Source organism: Megalops cyprinoides, chromosome 7 (genome assembly GCF_013368585.1).
Source record: "Megalops cyprinoides isolate fMegCyp1 chromosome 7, fMegCyp1.pri, whole genome shotgun sequence".
NCBI lineage: Eukaryota > Metazoa > Chordata > Actinopteri > Elopiformes > Megalopidae > Megalops > Megalops cyprinoides.
Genome location: NC_050589.1, coordinates 23,406,406 through 23,426,615, shown reverse-complemented (window position 1 = coordinate 23,426,615; position 20,210 = coordinate 23,406,406). Strand labels below are relative to the sequence as shown.

The following is a 20,210-nucleotide window of genomic DNA, read 5'->3' as shown; positions in this document are numbered from 1 at the left end:
AAAAGAGAAGACGCTCTCAGACAGTCCCTGTTTGACCTGTTTCAGGTGCAGCAGAGCTCTCTTTAATCTCTTCCCGGTGTGTGTGACCTATTTCAGGTGCAGGAGTTGTCTGAGCACAAGATGGAGGTGTTACTGGAACCAGGAGAAGAACATCTGTGTCTCCAGTAAAAATGACTCCAAGGACCTCCTGCTGGAGGTGAAGAATGTGTTTCATGTGTAATTGCTCCAATTGCAGAGACACAATGTCTCGTGTGTCCTCAGGAAGAAACGGGGGCACTGGCTTTTATTCATGGAACATATTTATGTTTTTTTTTTTTTTATTTAACATATGCTTACATTGCTTTAATGATGGTTTTTTCTAACCAATCATGAAACATAGTACCTGTAAAATGGTGGATTCTACTCTGTCAGAGACTTTTGCTGTGTGACAGTGTAATATTCTGAAGAGTCTGTGAATTATGTATTGTACTTCTCTCCAAAACCACCATAAAGCTCATGAAATGTTTGCAGCAGCACAAAGCGGTGCATATATTAATGCAATACCGTGCTGTCATCATTTTCACAAAGTAGAAGAATTTGAACATCTTTTAATGTTCAGCTGTAATGGTTAGACAGAGAAGCAGGGGCAGGTTTTATTGAGAGATGTCATGGAGCAGAAAGAAAGCAGCATTAGGGCACTTGGTTTAGTGTCGAGTCACAGCAGGGGATAAGTTCCATCTCAGACATCCACACCAATGATGAGCCTTTACACCCTGGGGAAACCATCTTTTTTGCCTGCACTTAGACACATTCAGAGAAATCCTTTCTACTCATATTCTACAGCTCTGATCTGCATATTCTGAGTACATTCATTTTACCATCACACTCCTCCAGTTCCTCCTACTGAAGGATACATTTATTCCCTCCTTAATCCATACCCCATGCAAAGCGGTTAGATGGTTTGTGCTGTGGTGAGGTGTTGTGATTATAACAGTGACTTGATGGTTTGCACTGGGGTGAAGTGGTTAGAGGGATTTGGTGGATGTGTTTCAATTGAAACTGTTCCTAGGCAAGATTAGTCTCGCAATAATGACTGAATTACCATTGTACTGACGTGGGCCCCAGTCCAACGAGGCTACAGTGTCTAAATCCTCAGCCTCTCAGCTGTTTATTGCTCACACTCCCCAAAATAGTACCGCATCAGGGCCACTGCTGATCTTCCTCACCGTAACAGCGAACATTTTTACATGCCTCAGCTCTCATGTTGGGATTGAACAGGGCATAACGCGAGCCGTACTTTATTTGGTGTCTTTTTCACACATCAGAATGCATCATCCTGTCCCAGCCTGGTGGCTTCCAAGGTTGCCCCGTCCCCCTCAGGAAGCCCCCAGGACATCGCTGTCTCACTCGACAACACCGAGGAGGTAAAGATATAGATTCATGCTTTTTGCCTCTCTGAGATTCACACACACACACACACACACACACACACACACACACACACACACACACAATGTTCCTCTGTGGCTAGTTTTAACTGATTGTAACACACACATTCATTTTCCCATATCCTCTCCCAGCATGTTTACAGATATATGCACGATATGCACTGTACACAAAATACACACATGTATTGCATGTACACCCTGCACCAGCAGCCCTGCTCCTGCCTCCGTTTCCTTTCTTGGACCCCCCCTCGCTCTCTCATCACATGCTCTTCCTCTGTCTGAGTGTCTGTGGTGAGACAGTGAGTCAGGCGTGTACAGTGCAGGGACTGAGCCATGGTCACAGCTGCTTCTTCTAAAAGGGCCTCTCATGCCAAGAGCAGAGAGAGTCTCAACACTCAGCAGAGCTGCCGGGCAGGCCCGCACATGAGGGCTATCTGATACGGGCGCGCGGGCAAGGGGTACACCCAGCTGAAATTTATGAAAGGATGAAGCACACGGACAAAAGACTCAAAGATGGAGCCAGTCCCTTTTTTCATATAGCTTGGCTCATCACTTGGTCATGAGTCATATAATTGCTAAATCACAGCTAATTTTTTGAGTCTGCGGTAACTGGTTTTACAGCGTACTGTTTTCTGAGAATTCAGTGGAGAGCATAGCATAGCATAGCACAAAGTCATCATAGAACATGACTTTCACAAAGTCGTCATAGAACACAATAGTAATCAATTAGATAAAGTGGAACTGTGTAGGAATGCCTTGCGGTGGTCATAGCCATTCAAACAGAGAAGGTGGCTCTGAAAACCCTAAACTTCCGTTTCTTTTTGAAGGGATAAACAGGGTTTATTGTGCTTCCTCATGAGTGCCCTGATTTCCTACTGATATGTCTGGAGGTATATCACCACAGCCCATCTCCATTTGTGTGTGTGTGTGTGTGTGTGTGTGTGTGTGTGTTGTTCTGTTTACAGGGTACAGCACTGGAGTGTGATTTTGGCAACGAACAGCTGTACGAGGCAAGATGGCGGGGACGTTCGGAAGTGGTGTGCAGCGGTGTGACAGTAAGTGCAAAAATAGTCCTTGCCCCCCTCCAATCAGACGGCTGTCATTTATCAAAGACTTGCTGGGTTCTTCTCACATTCAGTTAAAGCGTAAGTCTTGAGATGTGTCGGTGTGGTTCTCTCTCACTATCTGAGTAAATCTGAGAGGTGCTGGGGTGCTCTCGCTTTAAGTGTAAGAGTAAATCTTATATACGTCAGGGAACTCTCTCAGTCTCAGTTGGGGCACTTTCTCACTGAGTTTTAGAGTAATCAGAGACAGAAGGGGGGAAGAGTATGAGCAGGGGAAGAGCAGTAGTCCTGAACCCTTACAGCAGGGAACACAACAAGCAGGCAAGATCATTTTGGGATCATCACTCAACAAAGGCTCGTCTGGGTATCCTCATGACAACCTACGAGAAGATACCTTTTGGCATTTTCAAGTTAAATTGTAACATTTATAAAAAGCTGGTTGAATTCTAAGAAGATTACAGCTAAGTCATTGTATTTTCAGCTTCAGGTAGCGAAATCTAAGCTACCTCCTTATGATTACCACGTGTCCTATGCAATGAAAATGAGGTTAAGCCAAAAAAGATGTGGTGAATGTGGGTTATGAGGAATCAGTTATATTCGAAATGCACAGGAAACAGCCTTGAGGTAAGAATGCAACAGCTTATTTAGAGTAGCTATGTATGTGTGTCAGTTGGAAAACAGAGAACTAAATGATACTATAATGATAATGATACTGAAATACTGTAATTCGACCAATTATTATCCAAGTCTAAGCTCACCCACGCAGAGTCAGTGTCTAAGTGCAATCCTGGCCTTGTCTCACTAGCTGACCACCGCAGACAGGAGCCAGGTGTTCCATCTGAACCTGCGACGCAAGGATCACCCAGACAAATACATTGACAGCCCACTGCCAATGACAGGTCAGTGTCCCCAACGTAGACCAACATAGATTGGACTGCACCAGGGATGCATGGCCATCCTGAACCACAGACGTGCACACTTCCCCACTGCACTTCAGCTTCGACGGGCCACAAAGCTCCACATGAGCGTGTCTGTCTGCTATGGTGCACATGTGGGATGGAGTGTGCTCAATCAGCACAAACGCAAAGCTCAACCGCCCTCAGTGTGTGGTCAACCGCCCTCAGCGCACAACCACTGTCAGAAACAGAAGCAGAACCTGTGGTGTCTTGCTTAACTGCAATGCACTCCTTCAAGCTCCCTGCGCTAATTCTTTTGTCGAAGGTGCTATGTGTGGCCACGTTGTGGCATAACATCAAAGCAATTTGACGACTTTCATTAAAGCTATCAGTGGGATTTGATTCCGTGCAGGGCGCTTAACAGACACAGCGCTGGAGTATATACAGTTACGCCATACACAGGGTTAAATTTGACTCAAATTCCTTCGCAGAGAGAGAAACCTCAAAGGTCGCCAAGTAGCAAGTCACGGGCGACAGCAGCAAGTTAAATGCCCCCCTTGTTTGTTTTGCTTTGGAAATGAAGAAACTCTGAGGGAAAGAAAGAAAGAAGCTCTGAGGGAAAGCAGGTTATGTGGGGGACCTGTTCCCTGTGGGACAGCTGGGGAGTAGTGCAGGAAGATGTAGAATGTGGGTTGTGTCTGGGAGAAGCAGAATAAAAGGGGTGAGGATGACCAGGGCTTTGGGGACAATGGGGCTGTTCTATGAAGCATATGTTGGGCACAAGGTTGGGGAACTGGCTGGTCGGTTTTCCAAGCCTCCGCAATGAGGGAGCAGCCGGGATCAGGAACCCTCTGTGCAGTCAGATGTTGGAGGTCGTGTCTCTCAGGCATCTGCTGATGATTCTGCCCCTGGGGGGGGGGGGGGGGTGGCTCTGGATGACGCAGACGTGAAGGGAACTGGAAAGATGAGTGGTACAAATTAGAATAGACCCACGTGCAAGAATCATGCACGTGTTTCTGATTTTAACTGGCTGACATTCATAAATGTTGCATACTTTCATATAAATGAGCATGACACCCAAATTAAAGAACATCATGCCGTGCTTTCATCATCAGGATACATGTATCATGTTAGATATGGAGCTTCCAGCCCCAGTGTAACATGAGATGATGATGGTTATTTTCTCCCTCTCTCTCACACACTCACATCTATCTATCTATCTATCTATCTATCTATCTGTCTGTCTGCCTGTCTGCATTTCCCTTAGTGGAGGTGTATAACTGTGGGACAGGCAGTTCAGACTGTTCACAGTGCTGGGGACGTCAGGACAAGGGACACCTTTGTGCCTGGTGTGACAACTCCTGCAGACTCCAGAATCAGTGCCGCCCCCATGGAAACCAGTGTCCAAACCCTGAAGTCCTCAAGGTAACCCCCATATAATGTACATATAATAGTATATCTACCCATAGAGGAAGGTGGGGTGCCAAGGATACTATTTTCCTCTATGGTCATCATAACTGTCCAACAAAGTGAGTTGTTTTATGTGCCCAGGGGTACACAGTGTCACGCTCACATTGTTCTGTCTCCCCCTGGCCGTGATGGTGGAATTTTACTGCCCTTCTGATACAAACCAGGAAATGGTGTCTCAAGTAGAACAAAAACCACTACCCTGACTGACTGCTTTCTTGTGGCGACAGTTTATTTTTTAAAGAGAAGCCAGTGAACTGGGTGAAACATTCCGCACAAATGAAATAAATACAGTTTGACATGGCAGAAGATGAAAGCCTGTTTTTAGGGCAGTGTATTACCTGCCTTAGTGAAGGGGAGGTGTCTGTAAATTTGATACATGCTTAGTTTCAGCGCAGGGCTTGTTGTCCAGTCTCTTTGATTGTCCAGTCACTGAGCCAAAAGTCTATAGCTTGCATGACCGTATCACGCAAACATCAATGCCATTAGCAGTCGTGCATTTCAAATGGAGCATGTTGCCAACCACCAGGCCGCATGTGGGGTCTGTCAGAGTTTAAATTCAATTACATAATTTATCTGTGCAGCTAACAGCCACTCTATCTAAAGTGGCCTGTAGGCCACACTGTGGACTAGCAGATAGGGAACCAAACTTGTTTCGTTGGGGCCGTTGAGGTTATGGATCTTGATTAAGCGTGAAACAGCAGTGTGGCACCAAGGATAAAAATCCCACAGTCCTCAGTCCAGCGCATCACACCCCTGCTCTGCGTGTTCGCCAGCGAACAATCTCTGACACCTTAATACACACCCCAGGAGAACAGTGGGGAATTTGTCCTGTGGTTTGAGGTTGGATGAGGAGATGGAGTTTTCCCTTGTTTGTGCTGATGGCTTTGCTGACATCTTTATCTATGGCGTTGTCTGAGAAGGGAAATATGGTTCATGTGAAGCCTAATCGGCCCTGCTAAACGCTTCCTGCAGATAAGGCACTGACTTGCAGGGTAAATATGTCCGTCACATGGGCAGCACACATTGTCACAATGGCCAACTTTCCCCCCCCTGTACAGCTCCACACCACAGGCATGCCTTTTTCCCTTTCTGTAAGAATGCAAACGCCTGCATTTGTATCAGGCCCGGTTTGGTACCCAGCAGGAGACTACACTTCGGCATGCTCCGCTTCAGGCATGGTAATTGTTTACCTCTGTCTAGGGAGTTCAAAATGAGGAATTATACAACATCAAGGTTGTGGAATTTATATGTAAATAACGTAATTCCCTGGCAGCCACATTTACAATAAACTGCAAAGGGTCTCAAGGAATGAACAAGCAACCAAAAGCAAATTAGTGCACTTGGCTCAGTCATTAGTTTTGTACAGGAAATGCCATATGCTCCATGTTTTTTATAACCCTTTTCCAGGCATTTACTGCTGAGTGTACAGGGGCTCTGTCAAACAGTTCCTGACAATTTATGAATTTGTAAAATACATTAATTAAAAGGAAGGCAGCCCCTCAAAAATTGTTGTGCTGTCAAAATTATAACGTTGAGCTTGGGTTGACCTGATCTTTTCTTGGGCAAAAATCCTTCGCAAAACATTAACAAGCTTATTTAATCTTCTCTTTCAGAGCTACTGCATTAGTTTGTATAGTCAACATTTTTCTCTCTGGCAATGACATATAAAGGCATGTTTGCTCGTCCATATTTGGTCATTCTACTATTCAGCTTAATGTTAAAATGCTTTCTATTCATGTAAAATACTCTGCCATTTCAATGTGTAAAGTGCCTTCATTGTCAGGTAAACTGGTTTTAGTTGCTAGCAAATATTTGTGGCTCTAGTTGTCAATCATCCACTAAGTCCCCGTAATGAAATTTGATGCTACAGACAATCTACAGATTGTGCAGAGGTTGTCGTCACTCGCAGATGCAGAATACCTTCAAACAGGAGATTACTGGAGCCGAGCTAATAATAAACCAAAGGGTGACCGTGACCGAGAGACCACAGAGCAGTTTGCATCAAAGGTCTGGGAAAGGTTTAGCCTTCCTGGTGTTCATGCTATGCTTGGCGCTGATGGTAGATTGCTTTCACCGGAGTTAGAGCGATGACTATCAGACTCTGTTTTATTGGTGATCTAAAGACCAGTGTTGTGGCATTCCATTCTTTCACCCTTTGAAACCTCTGGGGGGACATGGGGCGAGGATGTAAATGACGAGACTGCCACTCGCTTTAAAGGGCTGCGTCTGTTCGCATGCCAGGAAAAAAGCTAACAGATACACCAGTGGCACATTGCCATCTTTCAGTTTACAGTCAGACGGAAATAGGCAGCTGCAAGGATGTGAACCTATTCCCAGATGCGCAGCTCTCTTCTTGCGCGGAGGTGAGAAACTGTATTTCTGCAGAGCCGCACTTCAGCACGGTTCAGCCTCGTGAGGCTTTGGTGAAGCCGAAACCGGCAGACTGTAGCGGAAATTTAAGCTCGAATGCTGTTTAACAGAATCTGAGTCATGAGTGTTTCCTCTCCAAAAATAAACCCCATCATAGGTGAGAGAGCCAGACATATGGACGTGTCTTTTTGACTAGTAATTAAGGTCTAAACTCACAAGTTATTTTCAGTTCATAGAAAAGCGCTATCCTTAATTGAATGAACAGGTTTATATCAGATGATATGATGATCCTAGTACAGCAGGATAAAAGGGGATGAAACTGGAATGTGAATGGCTCTTGTTGGCAGCAGCAAGAGGAGCAGAAAATCAGGTAGCCTCACTGGCCTGTAGAGCTTCAGCTGGTTCTCAATGGTGACCGTGCAAAGTGAGATTTCCCTCTGACCTAGTTCTACACATTCCAGACTTCCTGTCAGCTAACCCTACCCTCCCCATCCTCCCATAGATCAGCCCACTGAGCGGGCCGTTGGAGGGGGGAACGCTGCTCACAATCCAAGGAAGGAACCTGGGCCGCAGGGCCTCTAACGTGACCGTGGCCATCGGGGGAGTTCCCTGCAGGCTGCTGGAGGACCAATATGTTGTCTCCGTGCGGTGAGTGTTTCAGCTAGCCCCATCCTCCTCATTCCTCTCTCACACCCACATTTCCTTCATACTCCCTCGTCTCCATGGAGAGAACAAGCTGGCGTTCTGTCATCACCCTCACGCTCACTAATCAGCAAGTTTTCTGGAATGAGTTCTTTTACAACCATGCCATCAACCATCATGAAGTGAAGTCTCATTGTAAATTATATACTGTGGATCAAACTCTTAATGTGCCAAAAATCCCTGTGTGGCTCATGCAGATATGATTAGGGGTGAGCAAAGGCCTGAAGTTACCTGAGGGTCAGACTCATCACAACGTGCTTTGACACTTTCTGACAAACATGGGCACGGTGTGCTCAAGCTCACTTGAGTGATGTCACACGAGTAAGTCTTTTCTGATTAGATCCTGATTCCACACCCTCAGTGTTATGACAAGACATATATTCTCATTAGGGTTCTGTCTTTAATAGGAGAGGTCTTTCGCAGATCTCATTTCACAACATGTCATTATTTAGGCTGTAGGCGCACGCAGACTTCACCTGTTTATGCCTCAAAGAGGGCAGTGTTGAAACAGGTGTCTGCTCAGTGCCTTGAAGGTCACGTGTTGACCAGTGGGAAGAAACATTACAGGAGTTTGGTATGCGACATGCTTTTCACATTGACATCTTGAAACCATCTCCAATGGAAATTGGGGTTGTAGTGGTGCCACTCTTGAGTGAATTTAAATTCCTGGAGTACTGGGGTGTCAGCAGGTCTCTTATTAACACGAGTGCCTGCCTTCAGTTGGAGAGCCTCTCCTCTTGTGTTTGATAAACCTCACATGATCCCAGTGGTGCTCAGTGGTAGGTGAAGTCTCATCATTGATTATCCTCTTCTCCTGGTCGATCAAGGGGAGAGGGGGCTAGGTTTACGTAAATAAATAAAGGCATCACTGAAAGTAGCCACAATGGGTTCATCCAAAATGTTGCTGTTATCGGATAGACTTGTAATAAGACTGATGTTAGTTGTGTTGTCTAGTCTTCAAAGAACGAGAAGTTGAACGATTTCCATCCCATGGTAGATCATGTTGCTTCTGTTTTGACCACAAATCCTCTCAATTCATGAAAGTAGAAATTCCAAAAACTGGTGTGTAAACAAACGTTTAATCAAACTGTGTCTTTCAATTTGGCCATGTTTGTCCAGTGACACATTTGCCCAGTTCAGATGATCTCACTTCCTTCTCCGCTCTCATCAGTTCCATTGATACATCACAGCACCCTCCCACAGCTCCAAAGTTCATTCAAGAGAATCATCCAGGCACACACAGGCTCAATGAGCATGAGTCAGAACCACTTCTATGAATGGCCTGTGCCCAATTCAGCCTCATGTTTCCAGTCCACCACATATGCTAAGATTTATGCCTCATCAAAACTCTGACCTGCCTGCAGATCAGCAATTGCCGCCAAATATCTTCTGGCAGGTGTTTTATGAACGGAAAATATAGCCACCTGACAAAACAAATTAGCTGGCAGTGCCCAGCTGGTTTCCTGATGGATGAGCGAGTCCAATTTTTGACTCGATTCTCTCTTCAAGGAGGACATCAGCTCCCTCTGAGATTACTGCTTCAGGATGCCGCATAGCAGAACCGTTGTCTTTACTCAGTTCTGTTATCTTGTGTTACCATGAACATTCCTGCTTCCTTGTTTCTCAAGGAAGGGAAATCACATCTATTCCAAAATGCTTTAAGCTACATAAGAACTGGTGCTAATATGGAGCTGGAGTTGCTGTGAGGTGCTGCAGTGCAGCTGTGTTGATGTCTGATCGGTGTCTTGGTCATAGGGTGGTGTGTGTGACAGGGGAGTCTGAGTCCACAAGGTCAGCGGTGGTGAGCGTCACTGTGGACCAGAATGCCATGGGGCAGTCCCAAGACTACTTCTCCTACTTGGTGAGGCTGCTCTTTTCCTCTCACTGTATTTATGTTGTGGTACAGGACCTACAGTCTGTCTGACTAATCCTAACAGCTGCTTCTCATAATAATCATGTATGCAAGTACATGGGAATCTTCAAATGTTTTTCAAGGTTTTGAAAGTATTATTTCAGTTTTTGAACTTGATGCCAAGAAAAACAACTGTACCCGTTGTTGAAATGGTCCTCCTTTCAACATACAGTATTAGCAGTTAAAACAAGCCTTTCTGTACTAATTGACCCTGACCCCCTTTCATTTCTCATTGGATTCAGTCAGTGGAAATATCGGTGTAAGCCTTTTTGGTTAATTTTTTTTTTTGGAAAATGACAGGTTTCTTTTGTATCTAAATGAGCCACTTTATCAGGTGACAGCTTGAAACATAAAATTGCATATGACACATCCCACAAGACATAAACAAGAGGCGACTCTTGCAGTTTGGGAAATGTTTTGCAATTCCCTGACTGTGGGAGGCAGGCTCCCTGAGACGGGGGCTTTCCCCTCACCGAGGTGCACAGTGACTGCTCCAAGACAGGAAGGAGGTATGCTCTGAGCCCCCTTCCTCAAACCTCGGACTTAGGAAACATCTGCCCCGGTGAATGTAGGCCGTGCAAGGAGAGCGGTCCTCCAGATTCTCTCAGACAATAGGCCCCCAGCCCCCCCATGCCCTTCTCTTCCCTTCCTCCAGGAAGTGAATCCTGACTCAGGCAATCAAACGTCTGCAGGGCTGGCAGGGAGGCGGTCTCTGGAGGGAATTCGGGAACTGTTTCGGAATGCAGATGTCCTGTCCGCTTCCTCAGACCATTCTCCACTTGAGGCCAGGCATTGAGGGTCCAATGTGATCAGAGATGTGTGAAGAATGAGGCCCTGATGTAGGGCACGTAGGCTGTTTAAAAGGCATTGAGACAAAAAACGGTGAAAGGCATTACTTTTGAAAGGGCATTTGAAAACAATGAAAAGAAAGTGTTTTGGATGCAGGGTCTTTGCACACAGAAAGCGAATGTTCTTATTGTCAAATCTCAATAATACATGCATGGGACTTCCAATCAAAATTTTTACAGAACATTTAGATGCCCTTCAAATGTAAAAAAAAAAGCATTGCATAGGATTCCTTTGTGAACACAAAACTACTTGTAATTGTATGGCTTATTAACCCATCCATCCCCATCATCTACCCCTAGATCCCAAAGGTTTTCTCTATGGAGCCCAAGAATGGGTCTCGTGCAGGAGGCACCAGAGTGACCATCAGAGGGGAACACCTGGCAGTGGGGTCTCGGGTTCGAGTGAGGGTTAACGGCACGCAGGACTGCAGGATTATCAAGTAAATCCTTTCATGTATATTGCAAACTTTACAAACAATTGGGTAGTTCCCAAACAATTATATGAGGCTAGCCGGGGTCAGATTTTGATAAAAACATGGTCTTAATTCATGTCATATTGGTCTAGATCTTTGTGAGTATTATGTGCATTGTGTGTATTTAGCTGTGCAGTTTTGCTAATTGTGTTGTTAGTGCTGTGTTATGTCGCAGTGTGCAGCAACATCGGTTGTGATGTGATGTTTGACGTTATGTGGCATTTGTGACAGGCTGAACTCTGACACCATTGAGTGCACGATGCCAGCAGCTGTGCACCCCCGCTCTGAGCCCATCCCCATGTGCGTGGAGTTCGAGGACCTTCCATGCCAGAGCCCAGACCTCATCAGATATTACTCCTATGAGAAGAATCCCAGTATCAGCGATATCCGGCCCAGCAAGAGCTACCTCAGGTGTCCTCCTAATCCAGCCCTTCACAGCACTGCAGTGCATGGGCTTTCATACATTACATTACATATTATATTATTGTTATTTAGCAAACGCTAAATCTACAGCGACTTACATAGGTTACAATTTTTACATGTTATTCATTTATACTGCTCGATATTTGCAGAGGCAATTCTGTAAATACCTTGCCCAAGGGTACAGCAGCAGTGCCCCAGTGGGGAATTGAACCAATAACCTTTTGGTTACAATCCCTGCTCCTAGCCACTATGCTACACTGCTACCCATGTTTTATGCAGAATGTTTCCTGAGCAATGTTTCCACTGTAGAATTATTTATGCTTCCTCATCAGCTTTTTCCATTGTACCCACTTAACAATAGAAGTATACAGAATTGTATTAAATTCTAGATATGTGATACAATTAAACATAATTGTATCCAATATCCATGTAATCAAATACTGAATCTAATGAAATTTTATTGCAGTATATCAACAGAGATTTTACAGCTTTGATGACTGACTCTGACTGAACAGGTACTTTTCTGCCAAAGTGTGTACAGTTGGTCTGACAGCATGAATCGACTGGTAGCAGGAAATGATGGCACTCTGGCAGTACTGTAACTGTAGGCAGTCTAGCTCAGTGCCATGGCCCAGTGGGGGAGCCAGACATGATGCTGAGGGGTGTTTGACTGACAAATGCGCTGACTCGGTCACTAACAGAGTGCGTGTGCTTGTGTTCCAGTGGGGGCCGAAGTATCACAGTGATGGGACAGGGTTTTGACCTGGTGCAGATCGTCACCATGGAGGTCACAGAAATCGGGGACAAGCCAGCTAAAAGTGTATGTTGCTCTAAGGAATTCATAGGCAGAGCATGATGATATCATAGGGTTGTTCCCTATGATAGATAGACCTTGGCTAGGTTTCATGTTGGACATTCCAGGCATTTATCAATTAGGATTTTAAGGACAGTCTACCACTGCAGATATACTGTGCCCTAACACATACCATGAAGCAGTTTCTGTTATTTGCTACATAATGGTTGGAATTAGGTTTAAGGCTGGTTAAGATCACCCTGCATCTATTGTTGGGGCCAGAAAACACTCAGAGCCCAACTACTGTTTTAGACCAACTTTAATATTTCACTGGGTTTTATTTTTATATAATAATGCATGCTTTTTCCAAATTTCAGACTTATATCAGGTTAAAATCAAGTACCTTACCGAGAGCTGGAATCTGATGATCATATGATGTTGATTATTCAAATGAATATAAACGAGAGGAAGGGATATTCACCAGAAATCTGAAATGTGCTTCCTCTGGTTTTAGGACTGCGATGTCCGGTCAACCACAATCATCACATGTCCTTCCCCGCCATCCCCCCAATCCAAACGGGCCGTGGTGAAATTCTACCTGAATGAGGTTCTCTACATGGGGGACAGTCCCATCCTCCATGGGGAACTGGAGGAGGAGGAGGACGAGCCTCAGGGGGGACAATTTTATTTGGACTACCTTGAGAACCCACAGTTTTTCACTGCCACCAAGGAGAAACTCATCAAGCACCACCCAGGGGAGCCTCTCACCCTCATCATCAATGTGAGTAGTCAGCAGACCAATGAGAAAGGAGAGACTGTTGTTCTAGACCAATGAAAGAGGAGTTTGAAGAGCGGGCTGAATCACTCACCTACAGTTCCTGACACCAAACTGTTAGGTTTCTTTGACCCCTTTTTATTGTTATGTGTTGTGGGGTGGACAAAATTATCCCTATTTCATTATTAGAACTGCTGTTTCCATTTTCTGTTTGCCAACACTGTAAGAGGCCAGTATCAATCATAAGATAATATACACACATACTGCAGTTTAGGAAAACACCTTAGTCTGCTTCAGCATACATCTGTCACATACCTAGTGTGGGTTGTGCTTTTCTTAGAAACCAATAAGGTAGAGTCAGAGTCATAACCTTAAACCAAAAGCATATACTTTAAGGTGTGTGGTCTTGCTTTAGCTGACATAGGTTCCTGCCTAAAATGTATTTCTTATGTGAGGACAGAAGTAGTATAAAAAAGATTCCACTGTATTTGCTTACTTCCAGTTTTTGGTTTAATAGAAAAACAAGGAGGTTGCAGAGGCTTGCAGAAATGTGACTTTGAATGTGGCCTGCTTTTCCTCCCTGAGACCTGGGAGGAAGGAGCTCTCACTGAGCCAATGGGCTCTGCCGCTTTGGTCCTGCCTGAGGAAGGCTGAAGGGGCGGGTGGATGTTTTTCTGCAAAAAAATAGACCGGGAGGAAGTTATTTGTTGACAAAGACACAGGGGTTGGCATCCTGAGATGGGAGCTCAATCAGTAAACGGGAAGTGGTCTGAGAATAAATGTGCACTTTTCCACATGCTCGGCCCTGCTATTGTTTTCTGTTTTCTGTTTTCGGTGGCCCAGCTGCTCACTGGCCCTTGCACTGTCCTGATGTGATATCAAGCAGCAGTGCCAGGTGTCTGGTCAGGCCTGGTCAGGCCTTCTGTCTCCACCTCTCCAAGCATTGGCCTGACGCTATAACTCTTTTCCAGCTGCTGGTCTTTAAATGACCCTAAATGTCCCTCCATTGCTCTTCATCTTTGTCTGGATCTACACACCCTTTTTCAGTCATTGTTTTGGCCTGTCCAGGTTTCACTCATGCCATATGTATGTCTGCCAGGCTAGTTTCAAATTTGTTTTTAAAGTGCAAGCAAGAGAGATATTTGATGATTTTACTTAAAAATGTATATGACGTATGTAATGTATGCTGAATGTTATGAAATTGTATGACTTTGGCCTGAATTTTCTGCAGATGTGTACAGCTGAAATGGCAACAGCCTGTATAAGTTCCCATAGTTTAGCTCCATGAATATATGTGTGCTTTGACCCATGAGGGAATGATCTGGAGGGTTTGACTGGGCTGACGGACGGCTGTTATTGTTTGGTCTGCAACAGAAAGGTCCCAGTGAACTGGACCTGGCGCCAGAAGAATACACCGTGATGATTGGCTCCATCCCCTGTGACATCAGCTTTAATAACAACCAGCTATTTCACTGTACTATCAATGGCTCCCTGAGCTCCAGCGAAAGAGAACTACCTGTCACTGTAAGTAGAACAACATTACCCATCATGCTCTAAAGAGAGAGAGCTTCTCGTCAATTTCTGTAGAGTATTACCCAGGGAAAGAGAACATCTTTGCTCTAAGGTGAATATTACCTATAATGCTCTAGAGCAAGAACTGTCTGTATTTATGAGGGGTGAATTACTCATACGCCTCCCTTGAGGGAGGGCATCCACTTGCTGTGAGCAGAAACTACTAGGGCATATGTTGAAAATAGGAGTTCAATGTATAAACAAAAACATCAACAGGTTATTAATGAAGGGAAAATACCTCAAAATGAGTACAGAGGCTTTAGAGTTATCGATCTGTTCATCAGTCATTCACAAAAATTTGTATCTAGTGCGTAAATGAAATTCAAGGTGGTGATTGGAAATCATTGTTATATCAAAATGTCCAAAAAAATTTGAGGCTTCAGTCCAGTCGCAGTAAGCCTCTTTATCACATTGATAATCAGGAATTTCATCAGCAAAGGCCATGCCAGTGTCCCTCTGACAGGAAGCAGTCCCTTTTCCTATTTATCCACATGGCTAAAGCTTGTTTTGAGTGAGCATATTGCAGAAAAATTCGAAGGAACATCTTTACCCTGCTTGCCTTCTGCTTTGATCTGTCAGAAACACAGTCACAGCAGCAGGTTAAATATGGCTCAATCTGTGGAATGAGGGCGGGTGACACGGCGTGAAGGCATTTCACTGGCTCTGTCGCAAAGAAAACACGAGGTGAAAACAATTCTGATATTGGACGTCCATAAATAAACACGTCTAATTAGTGAGAGGAAAAGACTCCATGCGCAAAGGAGGTTGGAGCTGAGCCAGGGTGTCATAACGCAGACGGGAAGGGTGCGTTTGTGGCCCGCTCTTTGCATGTCAGGGATACTAAAACAGTCCGGCTTGTGTGGGAAAACGGTTTGGTTTTTTGCGCTGTAGAAATACCCTTTTTGTATTTCCCTTGGAACCCAGCTGGAGCGTAGAATGGCCATGGGCGAGGCGGTGGAGTGTCATTTTATTATGCGGATTGAAACAGGAACATGGAACAATGCTGCAGTTTTTATCACACAAGTTCTGCAGTTAGGTATTGCTTTTTTTGGGCTGTACAAATAAACGCCCGCAGAGATGTCGAGACGGGGCTTCCGTCATTCCTTGGTTGGGAGGGACTCTGACAGCAAAGTCAGGAGAGATAGGGAAGTGTAGTGCCACTGGCTGCTAAAGAACTGACTGCGCAATGAACGGAAATGAATCATATGCTCACTTTTAAGGAACTGGATAGTTGGATGGAACCGGATCTTATTGAACATGAAAGCAGAACTGAAAACTGTCCCAATACATTAATATGTTAGTGATAAGCATGTGACCCTCGAAGATCACATTCTCGTGTTGAAATCGGAATGTTTTTAGATTTTTTTTTGTGCATTCCAGTTTCCCCTCTGTGACCACTAATATCAATGCCCTGGTGGGAATATTATTGAGACCACAAACATTCAGCATTACTGATTCTGTAACTGTGTGATATAGTTCTCTTTCAGTGGCTGTGTGTATATGTGAGTTTACCGTACGTGTGTATATGTATTTTTGCAAAGGTATGTGTGTGTGGTTGTGTGGTTCTGTGAATGTATGAGTGCATATGTACAGTACCAGTCAAAACCCTGGACATACCTGATTAAGATAATGGGAAACATGCTTTCAAAGACATTTTCATCTAAATACTCATGCTTAAATGCTTGAAAATTCTTTGTTGATGCCTATGTGTGAATTTCTTTTGGCTACTTTGAAGAATCTAAAATAAGATTTGTTTCACACTTTTTTGGTCACTGTATAATTCCATTTGTGTTATTTCATAGTTTTGATGCCCTTACTATTATTCTAAAATGTGGGAAATAGTGAAAATAAAGAAAAGCCCTTCTATGAGTTGGTGTGTTCAAATTTTTGACTGGTATTGTATCTCTTCATATATGCATACACATGCTGAGACTGTTTCAATGAATGCACACAGGTGCAGGTTGGGAACTTCCACAAGACCATTGCCATGGTGCAGCTAGGGGGCAGTGAGCTGGCCATAGTGGTGTCCATCGTGGTGTGCAGCGTACTGCTGCTGCTGTGCACTGTGGGTAAGTTGTATTTGTCTGAGTAGTGTCTTCTGGTGGTGCAGATGTGTGCAGAGATTAAAGGAGGCTGCTTCCAGAGCGGCACTCTCCCCTCTGCAGGGTCCGGCTCCTGGCCATGGCCACACTCTGAAGCTGTGCACAAAAGAGAGACTGTTCTCTTCAGTGCGTGCACATGCCCATGTTGACTGTATGCTACCTGCACTGATGCTGCTTTTCTGTAATGACTTTGTAAATTACTTTGCATGTGTGGGTGTGAGAAAAAGACAGGGGTGTAGTTTTAGGGAGGGGCAGAGGGGTCAAATCCATTTATAATGGACATTTCAGAGACTTGTGCTAGTATGTCTTTGTGTGGACAAATAATTACGCTCTTTCTACCTAGTTTTTAGAATATCTTTATTTTAGCTGGCTGTACAATGGGGTGACTTATTTGTGTTGCAATACCCATACATGTTTGTAAGACTTCTGTTCATATTTCAGTGGTTTGACCAATGCTTTTCTTGGCCTAGAAATTGATGCCCTAGTAAATCCATTGTCTGCTTCTCCTTCCCTCCTTCTCTCTCTCTCCTCTCTTCCCTGTCTTTCATCCTTCACTCATGGTCTCTCTGTCCCTCAGCCCTGGTGGTGTACTGTACAAAGAGCCGACGAGCCGAGCGCTACTGGCAGAAGACCCTGCTACAGATGGAGGAGATGGAGTCTCAGATCAGAGAGGAGATCCGAAAAGGTGACACACATGGGCATGACGCATACGAACACGCACGCACACACACACACGCACACACACACGCACACTTGCACCCACACAGTCAGGGCTTCAAAGGATTGACCAAGTACCAGGCCAAAGGCGTCATTTTGGCCCCTTCCCCACAAAAGCATGGACAGATTCCATAGTGTCTGACTTTAATCTCGTCTCTAATGACACCAGAGGGGCTTACAGTGCTTGGAAATGCCATTAAAGGCGGCCTATTGAAGTTTTCTCCTATTCGCTAATAATGCTGTGAGTAGGCCGCTTGAGAGAAGCCAGAAGTGAGGAGGGAGCTTTATAGATAGCGCCTTTGTGTGTTTGAGTGGTGTGTGTGTGTGCGTATGTTAGCTTTTGAAAGTTTCTGCTTTGTAAGCGTGACTCACAAAACTCTTGCACACACACTCAGCGGTCACGCTGGTTTTGTTATGGCTACCCTGTCAGGGAGTGTGCGGGGGAGGGGGCGGGAATGTGGAGCGGTTCGAGGGAGGGGGCAGAGCGGTCCCGTCTGAAGGCCCGCGAGCCTGTCAGGAGTCGGGGGGATTTATGTGAGGCCCAGAGCCGAGTGGCGCAGTGGCTGAACTCGGCCTCTGTCATCGAGACCTGAGCCCGCATCTCTGGTCACCACAAAGAGGCTCGGGGCTGGGCTATGTGTCCACTGTGTCTGCTGGGGTGATTTACTGTGCGGTGGTCACTTTATAATATTGGGGGCCCAGGCTCTGAATATTGAAAAGCACTGTGTATATATCATAAGAAAGGCAAAAACATATATTTACATTATATTCAAAATACATAGTTAATATTGATTATATACTCATAATATAAATAATTTTACGTAATACTTGATGTACATAATATATCAAGATGCCATATTATATGTTTTATTTTAGTTCTACTTCTTAATTTAATTGTCTTGTATATATTTTTGTTGCACTAGTTTTATATTACAAATTACATCCTGAATATGTTGATGTAAGTTATTGTGCAAGACTGTGGGAAATGGGAGCCAGTGATTGTGTTTAACTGGTGTTGCTCCATGTTGACCAGTGGTCCCTTGTTGTTTCTCCGAAGGCTTTGCCGAACTGCAGACTGACATGACAGATCTCACCAAGGAGTTAAACCGCAGTCAGGGCATCCCGTTTCTGGAGTACAAACAATTTGTCACACGGACCTTCTTCCCAAAGGTAGGCATCGCGTTCCACTGTGGAAACCGCAGGCCTGGGGCCTCCGCCAGGCAAAGAGAACAGTGCTGGGCGCGTACTCAAAAAGAACCCCTGTCTCTCTCTCACACCCACACACACACACACGCAGGCACACACACACACTCACACATGCACATGTCCTAGTGAGACAGAAAACTGGGTCAGAATCTGGGGAAAAGTGGACAGTTCTGTGGTTTTTCGAGAAAAAGAGCAGGACGAGGAGTGTTGAAACCCTAAGCTAATGTAACATAAATAGTTTTATTGTTACCTCAGCACTGTCTGTTTTCCCTCCGCAGGGGCACAAAACACAAAACAATCTACCGTTTCCCCTCTGCTCTAGTTCTGAGGTTCTTTCCCTCTGAATCAATCAGGACTTTACTGTTTTGACTCACACTTCTCACGGACAACTGTATTGTTTGGTGCATTATGCACCGAAGAGGCTTTTCTCATAAAGTACAATTTTAGTTTCCCCCTCATTGCTTCAGACATGTAATTTATGCCTAAACTACATTCTCCCAGAGTGTATAATGACTTTGTATGTTTTTGTCCTGGGATATGGCATCTCTCTCAGGGGCCTGACTGTGTGTGTTTACATCTGGGAAGATGGTTTGAGATTGGGGTAGGGGTGCAGGGGAGACTGTGTCCCTCTGACTGTCTATCTGACCTGCAGATGTGCTCCGACTATGAGAGGAGCCTGGTCCAGCCCATCTACGAGAACGATGCCCTCGGACCGAGAGCTCTGCCTGAGACACACCCTCTGCTGCAAGACTGGCAGGTGGGTGTGGTCGACATTTTCAGTTCTCTCTCAGGAATTTCTCATCTACAGCCCCGATTGAGGATTATTGTAAATAGAACAATAGATCGGCTTACTGTATGACCTTACATTTGAATCCCAAAGCAAATGGAAAGTAACTGCATCAGGCACAGACGAGGGCAGCTGTTTTTAATAGCACAACCAGCTCCAGTTTAGGCTCACATGTTGGCTAATCCTACTTTACTGGCTCTTTGGTAATGATAAGAAGGAAGTGGACGATGGCGGAGGGATTTGGTGTATTTTTCTCATGAGAGGGGTTAGAAGAAATGCTGAGCATTCCCTGTAGTGGAAAACATTCACTGTTGAAACGTTACATAAGAGTTTCTCATCTAAAAAGGGCAGGCTGTAGGCAAGCATTCTATCATATCCCCAAGTCTCCAGACCAAGGACGTTTGTCTTTCAGACGAGGGTTTCCACTGCTGTTATTCAGGTTGTTAGTCAGGGGAATCTGTCTGCATTTGATGAAGTGGGTTATAACAAGATGGTCTGTAGAGACAGTATTTTTAAGGTCAGTACATAAATCCGTGAATTCAATGTGCATTTATCTTCATCTGGAAAGCCAAACTCTTTTTGTCTGTTAAAAAACAACATATGGCTGCTTAGAATAGCAGGCCTGGGGGAAGAGCTTGTTATAACACACTTGTGGTGTAGTTTTAAGAACTCG

At 44.8% G+C, this 20,210-nt stretch overlaps 1 protein-coding gene across 1 annotated transcript in view; it reads left to right on the top strand.

The window, feature by feature from the left end:
• The window catches only part of plxnd1 (plexin D1), a 47,418-nt gene that overhangs the window by 16,672 nt on the left and 10,536 nt on the right, over positions 1 to 20,210 (top strand). The window contains exons 8-23 of the mRNA XM_036533231.1: positions 97 to 196; positions 1,305 to 1,403; positions 2,393 to 2,482; positions 3,297 to 3,390; positions 4,655 to 4,812; positions 7,730 to 7,875; positions 9,685 to 9,790; positions 10,990 to 11,129; positions 11,394 to 11,573; positions 12,309 to 12,405; positions 12,893 to 13,159; positions 14,528 to 14,677; positions 16,680 to 16,794; positions 17,405 to 17,512; positions 18,602 to 18,714; positions 19,403 to 19,507. Coding sequence (XP_036389124.1) covers positions 97 to 196; positions 1,305 to 1,403; positions 2,393 to 2,482; positions 3,297 to 3,390; positions 4,655 to 4,812; positions 7,730 to 7,875; positions 9,685 to 9,790; positions 10,990 to 11,129; positions 11,394 to 11,573; positions 12,309 to 12,405; positions 12,893 to 13,159; positions 14,528 to 14,677; positions 16,680 to 16,794; positions 17,405 to 17,512; positions 18,602 to 18,714; positions 19,403 to 19,507 — 2,068 coding nt within the window. The remainder of the gene's footprint in view (positions 1 to 96; positions 197 to 1,304; positions 1,404 to 2,392; positions 2,483 to 3,296; positions 3,391 to 4,654; positions 4,813 to 7,729; positions 7,876 to 9,684; positions 9,791 to 10,989; positions 11,130 to 11,393; positions 11,574 to 12,308; positions 12,406 to 12,892; positions 13,160 to 14,527; positions 14,678 to 16,679; positions 16,795 to 17,404; positions 17,513 to 18,601; positions 18,715 to 19,402; positions 19,508 to 20,210) is intronic.